The 10,867-nt window shown below is 34.6% G+C and overlaps 1 protein-coding gene and 1 pseudogene across 7 annotated transcripts in view; one reads left to right on the plus strand and one right to left on the minus strand.

Annotated features, from left to right (window-relative positions):
• CDC14B (cell division cycle 14B) overlaps window positions 1-10,867 on the plus strand; it is an 81,774-nt gene that overhangs the window by 31,875 nt on the left and 39,032 nt on the right. For all 7 annotated transcript variants that reach the window (XM_011383465.2, XM_011383464.2, XM_023525057.1 and 4 more), the window contains exons 4-5: window positions 621-715; window positions 4,705-4,712. In XM_011383465.2, coding sequence (XP_011381767.1) covers window positions 621-715; window positions 4,705-4,712 — 103 coding nt within the window. The remainder of the gene's footprint in view (window positions 1-620; window positions 716-4,704; window positions 4,713-10,867) is intronic.
• LOC111733090 lies at window positions 2,347-2,465 on the minus strand (annotated as a pseudogene).

A 10,867-nucleotide genomic window follows, 5' to 3' on the forward strand; every position in this document is an offset into this window, starting at 1 on the left:
CTGATATTCTTTTCATTTTTGACGTCTTATTGAAGTATATATTCACAGAAACATGTACAGATCATGAGTATACAGCCGAATGAATTTTCACAAACCGAGTATACATGGGTCATGATCTTGATCTTCAGATCGAAAACAGGACAATAGCAGTACCACATGAGAGCCTGTTTACAATATCTCTGCGCCACCCTCACCGCCCCCCCCCCACTCATTGCCCTGATTTCTAACAGAAAGAATTATTTTTGCATGTATTTCTATACTCTTTTAATTTAAAGGTTTTGGGAATAGATTTTTTTTTTTTTTTAAATCAAGCAGTAGGAAAATGAAAGAAAAGTGCCCCTCTCTCTAACTTCTTATGTGTTTTTTCAGAAGTAATCTATACTTTAAGAATATATCTGTTCATATCTTCTTTCTACTTCTTTCATTGTCCATTCCTTCTAATCTAAGAATATGTCTTATGGGAAGAGACATGGTACTTTGGGGTATCAAAGTTAATATTTTTAAAGGTCTTGCTAATATGAATACATTGTGAGATTTGGAATTTATCTTCATCACAAAATAAAGTTTTAGAAAACTTGAAATTTAAAAGAAAATACTAACAGCTGTGTGTCTTCATGCAGTCAATTTCAATGATAAGGAAGAAAATTGTTCATTTTACTGGCTCTGATCAGAGAAAACAAGCAAATGCTGCTTTCCTTGTTGGATGTTATATGGTAAGTATTTAAGTGCTTTCCTAATGTATTAGTGACGATGCGTTCAGCAGTGGTACTTTAAATTTGCTGTTGCAAATTTGAAATTACCTTTTCTAAGATAATGTCTTGATTTCTTTCCAAAGAGAATGTGTTTTGCTTTTTAAAAACCGACCAGCTGTGTATATATGTGTGTGTGGGGGTGTGTATATGGAAGATCTTTGTACCTTCTGCTCATTTTGCTGTGAACATAAAACTGCTCTAAAAATGTCCGGAAAAAAAAATTCACTAGTGTGAAATTCTTTATGTGTTATGTCAGTTAAGGTTAGTAAATAATGCCCCCAAAGCTGTGTTGTTAGTAACTCGTGATCCACTTAGTGAAGTTGTGAAAGTGGAGTCTGGACCAATAATTGATTAAAAAAAAAAATTAAAGTGTACCACTTGAAGTAAGAGTGTTTTATAATTTGAATACAAACAATTTTTTCCTAACTAAAGTGTGATTCTAAGATCATTTTCATTCTCACCAAAACATCTAGCAGGAAGACAAGGTGTATCAATATTATAGGAAAACGAGTAACATGCTGTGTAGATTCCATATGACGTTGAGTGATTGGTCCATTTGGATCACTGGAAGTATGCTTTGGAATAGCCGGTATTTGTACAAGAGTTATGAATCTCATTTACTTGTAACTGTCATGGAAGATATTTGGGTTTTTTTAGAGTCAGATAATATCTAGCACCTAGTGCATTCATCTGCAGGAGTTACCTAAGCAACAGTTTTTTCTCAAGTAAGCTCCTCCAGAGAGCACTGTCCCTCATCTTTTTGGTTGTATGGAATGGAGAAGAATAGGGAGTGGATTGTTTCTTCCACTCTTACCCACTATAGTTGAAATAGTTACTCTCCTAGATTAAAAAAAAAAAAAAGATTGTTCTTGTTCCTGAGTCTTCCCTCAGCTTGCTACTTGCTTCCTCTCTTAAGATCTTTTCTGATATATAGTTTGATGATCTGGAATTTGCAATGATTAGACCAAAAGTTGGTGGTAATAGTTAAAATTTCACCTCAAAATTTAATAATTTTTTTTTCCTATTTCTAAGGCATATAGCATTTGTTAAAGCTTTTTTGGTTTTGTTTTCCTATTTGTGCTCACAAAAGTTAGTTGAGAAGTGTTTCTGAGATAACTTTAATTCATATTGAATGTATGAAACACAGATTGTAGGTTATGTCTATTAAAATTTGATTTCTTAAGCCAGTTGTGGTGTTTTTGTTTTTTCCATCTTTCCTGCTGTTTATTGTGCTTAGCAGCAGAAACTCTTACGGGGAAAAAAGAGCCTAAGCAAAGGCTCAAGAAAAAGAGTATGAAGAGTTGGCTATTTTAACTAGGGCATTTGGTCGCACTACTTGGCCTGTCATTGGGGAGAGGAACCCCATGATTACAGAAAATCGTGAAAGCTTTACAGAAAAGCAGACTCAGCCAGAGTTCTTGGGGTTTATAACATATTAAAGAGAACTCTGGAAAAATAGCCCTTAGTATGACAGACAGTAAAAGTCTTTATGCCACCCAGGAGAAAATCTGGCTGGCTGTAGCAGTTCCATGTAGGAGAATGTGCTCCTGAGCAGAACACGCAAAGCTCTGCCCAGGCTGCTTTTTTTTTTAAACGCCTACAGCACCTGGTCTTCCTAAGTGGTCTCCTCTCCAAGTACTAACCAGGCTCAACCCTGCTGAGCATCCGAGATCAGATGAGATAGGGTATGTTCAGGGTGGCATGGCCGTAGACCAGGCTGCATTTTGGTCAGTACTTAGTCTCTGGTCATATGAGATGTCCCCAAGATGTTGGGTCTTGAGGAATCAGACCTGGTGACTTCAGTGTGAAGAACCCCTTAGAGGGTGGCTGTGGGCATGGTGGGAACCAAGGATTGTCTTAAAAACAAAAATAAACCACTTGATAATTTTATAACTAAGAAATCTCTCTTTTTAACTCTTGTTGCTGTTGTTTACTCCTGGTTAAAAACAGGGATGCTTTGGCATATTTATTGAAAATTTGTTGGCGTATTCTCAGTTTGGTGTCGGCCTTTTCACTTTGTTTATGGTTGTATTTTGGCATTGTTGAAGAATAAAAATTCAACTGATGAAATTTAAATATCTAATTAGATTTATTCAACAATTCATGAATCATCTTTATACCCAGATGATATTCATATTTGGGGAAATATGAATAGTAATAGTAAATAGAAAGGTGCTCCCATGAGCTGTACAAAATGGAAGGTTTTTATAGGTAGCAAGATGGTGGGACAAGGAAGTTAGAAGAGTGGATTATTTCAGGCACTGTCACCTTCCCTTAGAGGGAGGCAGTGGGTTTTATGAGGCAGATTACCTTACTAGTGCTGAGGAAGAAATTCCAGACTGATTGGCTTAAAATTCCATTCCTGGGATGGCTGCAACTACAGTTAGGTTAAGTATTAAATCTTGATGGGGCTTAGCAAAAGTTACTCCATTTGGGACCTGTCATTCCTGTTTAACAACAGGCACAAGTTAATTTTTTTGTATTTAATATATTTTAGGTTTAGAAATCTTTTCAAGATTTTCTAGCTCTCAGGTTAGCACTGATTTGATTGGTTAGGAAAGTGCCAGGTAAACAATTTGGACATCCACTTGAGTTCATTCCTCTGCTCAGCTAGAAGCCAGCTTGACAGGTAGATGACAGCTCTTGGCTGTAGCAAAAGTCTTTGCAGCTGTGACTGGCTGGCTAAAAGTAAGAGCATGGAGCTGTCATGATGCTAGATGGGGAAACAGGAGAAAAACTTCTAAGAAAAGGAAATTTATTAGTAGTAGCAAAAGAGTATCAAAATATAGTATGGATACCACAAAAGATGAAACATCAGAGTAACTGAGGGCTTGATCTGGTTGGAGTCTATTGAATGCTCTGATTAAAGGCTTGTAAAGATGAGTGAGAAGGCCGTAAAAAGTGATCTTCAGCCTCGATAACTTTTTCTGGAATTGTTCAGGAGTTTGGAGTTAAGGCTTTTTAGTGACTTGCTTGGGGGCTGGTGTGGTAATGTTAAAACGAAAACAAAAAATCTGGAGGAAGAACTGTTGGGAAGGAAGTATTCCAAATGAATTGACTCTTTATCTCTGTCTTTTTAAACTCTGGGTCTCTGAAAGGAACCATGCTCCCTTCATCCATGTGTACTCAAAGGACCTAATATGATCTATGGAGGAAGTGTGAGCGTAAAGTGCTAGTACTTCTATTTATTTTTTCTTAAATCTTAAAAACAGAAGAGGTTAGGCTTTACAAACAGATGGTCAAGCACCATGTGGGTATGAGAAGAGCAGTGTGACTGTTAGATTGTCTTCAGTGTATTTCCAAGTATTATACTTTATGTGGCCCAGTAAATGGATTTGTCAACTATTCCAAATGGTAGACTCTTTGGTAAAAAAAATTAGCATGAAACTAAAAATCTTTTGTACCAATCACTGTAAAAGAGTTGAAGAACATAAGATAACCAAAATTTTCTTTCACAAAAAGATGAGTGAACCATATCATTTTGAGAAATGGTAAGTTTGCTGCCCTGTTGCGATAAGTCACTGGCTGTTAACCTAGCTAGATTTTGAGGTGATGGTACTTAACCTGTCATTTCAAATATGAAATTTTGACTGGACAAGTAAGTTCTTTTCAAAACAAATTTATGATTAAGAGAATATTTCAAAAATAAAAGTTTGAAACTTTGTTTTGTCATTTTGTTGTGAAAAAAATGACCTACAAAACCCATATGTGTACTTGAGAAATTTAGGAAAGTTTCCTTTAAAAAATGCTTTCAAATTTATAGAAGCCAGACATGTGCTTATGTATGTGTAATACTATATGTTTATGTTCACTAGCACACCTTTATCACCTGCTTTTCTCAGTCCGTGGTTTGTTCTTTCATTTAATACATATTTTATCATCTTTATACTTAGATGATATTCATATTTCCCCAACTAATCAAAAATGTTCAAACCAACATCTAACCTAGGACTATATATTGCATGTGGTGGTTGTGCCCTTAATTTCTCTCACATATGGTCCCTTTTTGCTAACACTAGTTTAATGAAGAGACCAGATCTGTTATCTTGTAGAATGTTCCGCCTTTTGAATTTCTCTGCTTTCTTAAATAGGATTGACATGCCCATGTGGGATTTTAAAACTTGGTTCTCCATTCTCTGGATTTCTTGTGAACTAGAAGTTATATATCTATAGGTTTGTGCATTCGGGTAGTATATGTTGCATCATATCAGAAAACGTATAAAACCTAAGTTACCATTAATGATGCTTAAAATGACAACTGGATTAGGTACTAACCATCAAACCCCTTCAGTGTATGGTTTTCTCCTTACGACTTAAAAGTATTCTGTGTGGTGTTATTTTGGAACTACATGTATTCATAAGTTTAGTTCCCCATCAATCATGCATCTAGTATTTTAAACAACAGTTGATAATACTTACCTGAATCAGTAATTTTATCAGGGTTTTGGTATAATATTTTTAAAATTATTTCATTCATCCTTCATTTATCAGCTGGCTTTCTTTTATGGGAATCGAGCTTTCCCACATCCAGGTGGGGCTCCTTGATTACCTTAAAACCAGATTTCTATTGAAAAGACAAAATAAATGGTCATTTCCCTTTAATTACCAGTTTTCAAAGTAAAGTGTTATATTAATAACCACAAAACAAAATTTCATAACCTGCTTTAGAATGATCCAAACAAAGTATCAGCAGGTTTTGAACTCATTTGCTCAACATTTTTAAAATGTGTAGCATTTACCCATTGGTTTTTAACAACATCTGATAAGCAGTTGGGAAATTGGAAATTTACTAGCCAAATATACATCATTGCTGGATGGAATTTAAAAAAAATGAGTGTAATCATTCCTGCATTTGCATTTACATAGCATGGTAAAGTATCTTTTTTAGCTATAGCATACATTAAAATCAAGAAATGAAATAGCTAAACTTACAACTAGGCTTTTAAATCAAAATTTTAAAAAAATGAAGCATATCAATCACATTAACTTACATTAATATTTAATGAGCAGAAGGGTATTTTAGCACAATTACAATAAATAATAATTCATTATATAAATAATTGTCACTTTACTTTTTTCTTTTAAATTTTTTTTAATGTTTATACTTTAAATAGAGGTGGTGTGCTGTTTTACTAGTAGGTGCAAACATTAATTTCTAGTTGCAAAACAGTTATTTGGAAGAGGCCATTGTATAGTGGATGAAGTTTAGGGATTTAGGTTCACACTGAGCTGGCTTTTAAGTTCAATTTAAGTAGAGTATCTAGCATAAATTGAGCATTCACTAAGTATCATTCTCTTTTTCTTTTTTCTGGTTCTACCTACCATTATTACACCTTAAATCTGATTTTTATATTAAAAAAACAAGAAAATTACCACTCTGTCTTACTAGTTATCAACAGTGGTTCCATCTTACTACCCCAGCATTTGTATTTTCCTATGGATAATAATACAGTATTCAGCTCTTCTGTAGGTTAAATTTACTTTTGAGGGCTAGCCTGGGAAGTTAACTGTTGTTTCTAACATCTTTCTGTGGTTAAAGCATTCTCAGCATAAAATAAATGACACAAGCAAACCATTGTTAGCAAATTTGCTTTCCATTGTTGAGTAGATTACTTTGGTAGAGCTAATTATGGTAACATGTAGATTCTCTGTTCAAGGTGTTTATTATTTATTTTTATGTAATTTTTATAGCCTTTAGAATGGCTTGCCTTGTAAACATTTATATTGGAGATTATTATACTAATTAAATTGTAGGAATATGTTAATTTAGTAGTCTGTCCGTAGAATTCTAAATTGCAATGAGTCTGAGATTGCTTCAACAGTAGTAAGAAGGACCTAGGAACTTAATTTAATATTTAATGATGAACTTTCGAACTTATAGTCCACTTTTTCTTAATGATTTAATTGTTTTGGACCCAGAGTAGTCTAATGCTGGGTAAAGGGATCACTTGAGAAGTTAAGACAAAGGGAGCAGAGGAAAGAGGATCTGAAAGCAGTGAGTAAGAATCCAGTTCAGCCAACAGCTGTCTAGATGAGGCTTCAGAGACTGGAGGACAGAACCAGGTGGGACTGCCAGTCTTTCTAAATACCCATTTGTGTGCAGAACCCTTCCTGAGTGGCAGGGCAAACAGCAGCCCGGCAGCTGTAAATAGGACCAGGCACCAGGTAGCCTGAGGTACACTGGAGCTGCAGAGAGGGGACGGCTCAGGCCCTGCCATATGAAAGACCCTGTGGTGGAGGCAGCTGGCTATAGACATCACAGTTCATCACAACTTTATTTCTCTCTTCACTCTAGTGAGCCTGACTGGTATTTCAGCCGCCAGTGATACCTGCTAGTTGGTATTAACTCTGGGAAAGATTAAAGAGAAATGACCTTCTGACTATTTATGATATTTGATTGCAGATCTCTTAAGCTCTCTGGAATTTTGGATCCCATCCCTGTTCCAGTACTCGTTTTAGGTAGTATGGTTTCTTGTCTATAGACAAGGCCAGAGCAGTAGGCCCTGTTGTATCAATAACAAGCAGTGTGATCTTGGGTGAACAGTTAACACCACAGGTTGGAAAGTAGTAGCCTGCCAGTTTTATGTAACTCAGAGTATTTATAAATCATAGTTTGTTTTTGTTAATATTTAAGAATTAGAAGGATTCATTAGAAAAATCAAGATTTTTTGCTTTGACTTAAACGCCCCTACCATTAACATAATATATCCATGTACACTTTTACTCAAGGCAGTTCCCTCACATCTGTTAGCCGTATGGCCTTGGTGGATATGTGTTTGCTGCTCCGGACATCCAGTTTCTCTTTATCCAAATTGAGGATCATATTACCAATCTACAATATATATATGTAAATAAAAGCAAATCGAAAAATTAAAACTCTAAGTAGAAGGTCATGTGATTTTTTTTTTTAACGATTTAGGGTTATTTTTTTCTTAATAGTATTTGTGCAGAAACTGTGAACGTGATTTCTTATTTTATATAAAATTGTTTATTGCATATGTTCTTTCCTTGTTTACCTGTTTTATTCAGCAGTTGGATCTTTAAGCTTATTTCTAACCTGCATTGATTTGCGAACATTCCATGTTAATCTGATGAGAGATTTAAAAAAGAAAAAAAGATCAATTGAATTCTTGGCATTGGGAAGACTATATCATCTGGCTGATGTAAAAACGGTTAAATACTGGAAACATTGTGACATTTCCCTAAGAAGAATATTTGAAAATAGTTTAGTGGTTTATCGGGGCGGCCACATTTGTTGTGGTATTCAAATACCCTTTGTTCTTGATTCATATGTGATAACTTGTGTAATGTTTTTGGTTTTTTAAACTTTACCAAAGTCTCTTTAAGTAGATAAGCTTCACAATGTCTTTTATGATCTAGCCTCAGAAGTCATACTTTACCATTACTGAAATGTCCTGTCGCTTACACAGGGGCCACCCTATTCATCGTGGGAGGGGACACATGAGAGAAATACCAGGAGATGAGCATCACTGGGGCTGTCTTGGAAGCTGGCTACCACAGCTGTTTGATATTTCTCTTGTTCATTGTTTGTTGCTTCCTATTTTTGGACAGCAGTGTGGAAATAGAGTGGCCATTCTATATACATAACTTATCATGAAAATATGCCAAAAGAATTTGAGAAGCTTCCTAGCTTCCAAATTGCCATGAACACATTGATGGATCATGAAATTACGTTGATTTAGAGTTTATTGATTTGAAGATTTGTGTTAATATAGGAGTCATTTATAGGACTTCTTAAGTAACGTTTAGAGTGATTTCATTTTGGGAGGCCTTTTGACTAGGAAAGAAGATGAATGAGTATAAAATTAAAAATTATAGGTCATTAGCTAATATTTATTTGATAGTTGTGTCTTAGTCCTTTGAGGCTGCTAAAACAAAATACCAAAGACTGGGAGACTTATGAATAACAAATTTATTTCTCACAGTTCTAGAGGCCAGGAGTCTGAAATCAGGGTGACAGAATGATCCAGTGAGGGCTTTCACCTGGTGGAAGGGCTGAGGGATCTCTCTGGAGCCTCTTTCATGAGGCACTAATTCCATTTATAAGGGTTCCACACTATGGCCAACCACCTCCCAAAGGCCTCATTTGCTAATAGCATCACCTTTTGGAACATAAGATTTTAACATATGAACGAGGGAGACACAATCCTTGGGACTATAGCATTATGTAACTGGACATTTCAAATTTATAAATTTCCTTCAACTTATTTCACGACACTTAATATTATTTAATATATGGGCATTCCCAAACTGAATTTTGTTTTGTTTTTTGTTATTCCTTTTTCTTTTTCTGTCCCATTTAAAAAATTTTTTTCTTTAGTTATATTTGTCCCAACTGGATTTAAAAATTACATTTTTTTAAAGTTCATCACTAGAAATTTAGGTTTTATTTCCCTATAGGAAAAAGCATTACATCGTTCTTGTGTTTTGAATGAACTTATGTTCCAAGGCTAACCCATAATTATTTAAATATATTAGAGACTTTTTGTTTTGAAAGTTAGAAGGAAATAATACCATTGCAGTTTTAGTAATTAACAAAACCAAAGAAGTACAATCTTGAGCAGGAGGAATTATCATTAATCTGGTGTTTAAGGAAAAATTTATGTAATTTGAGAGTAGATCTTATTAGAAATTTAGGGAAAATCTGAAAGAGGTCTCTGGATTTCATTTAACTAATTTACTTAAATTATATGTATATGCATACACATATACAAATGAATCAAACCCTAGTCTCTCCTTTACTGGCCTCAAGGTATTCTTTTATTTGGTTTGTCTTTTTGGTTTTAGGGGTGTGTTTTTGGAGGAAGTCTGCTAGGAAGTCCTAAAATAGAATGGAGAAAAGACTGATGTTATCTAGTAATTCTTAGAAAGGAAGCATGTTGGAGACCAGAAGAAGATGAGGAAATTTGGGGTGGGGGCAGAGGGCTGGATTTAAGTTAAAAAAAATTTTTTTTATAAACGAGTTGCTACATTGTTTTTACAAATAAATAGTAATAAAATAGAAAGTCAATTGATAGGTTATACTTAAAAGATGTGTAAGTGTGGAGTAATATATATAGTTAAGTGAGATTATAGATGACTTTTTGGTTAATTTATGATAAATTAACAATCTTATATGAGTCAGTAATAGTGTACTTGAAAATTTGTTTGATACTAGGTAACATAGCATTTCTTTATTTGAATCAATTGTTCTTATACCTTTTGTGGGTTCATATGCTGCTATAGATAAATAAATGTTAGAAGATTGTGTATAGTTAATTATAGTTTTGTGTTCTTTTTAGAGCAAATGGGATGAAATATTAAGAAACAGGCTAGACATTGGGGAAAATTTCCATTTATGAATCTTAAAACAGAAAATTGATAAAATGTTTTCTGGAAACTAAATTAACTATTTTAGGATATGTCTTTCTCTAAGTTTCATTGATCCTTGCTGGATCTTGAAGTTTTATAATTTTTCTTAATTCAATGATATGTTTATATCAAATTTTTATCAATTATTTAAAATTTTTCTATTATAAGTAGATTAAGGTTCAGTGAATTAAACAGTAGATCAGAGTCTATATACAAATCATGGGTTACAATGAAACATAAGCTTGGAGCCTCACTTAAGAGTGCTTACCATTTGCTTAAAGGAAATAGCTCATGTGAAATAATAGAGAAAAAACTTTTGTAACTTTTTTAGTAACTTCTTTTTACTACTCAAAATTTAGAGTATATCATCCCAAAGTAACCTTTAGAATTTAATCTAATTTTGGTAACGGTGTATGTACCAAATCTAATGTTTGTGGCCTTCTCCTACTGCTCCATATATGAATTGAAAATGCCCTACCCTGGCCAGAGGCGAGGCTTTCTCCCAGATAGAAGTGACCCCCGTATCCATTGTTACTCTGTTGAGCCCTACCTCCACCCTTCCAACCCCCATATGAAGATGCAGGCGCTACCATAGCTGAAACATCATCAAACTAGATAACAGAGATCGCTCTATCCAGAAGATTCCCTGAAACTGACTCATGGCCCCACCCAAGCCACATCCAGTTGCATCTTCTGAGAGTCCGGTGCTCCTTCATGAGCCAACTCCAAGACTCACACTGGAA

Source organism: Pteropus vampyrus, unplaced genomic scaffold (genome assembly GCF_000151845.1).
Source record: "Pteropus vampyrus isolate Shadow unplaced genomic scaffold, Pvam_2.0 Scaffold520, whole genome shotgun sequence".
Lineage (NCBI taxonomy): Eukaryota > Metazoa > Chordata > Mammalia > Chiroptera > Pteropodidae > Pteropus > Pteropus vampyrus.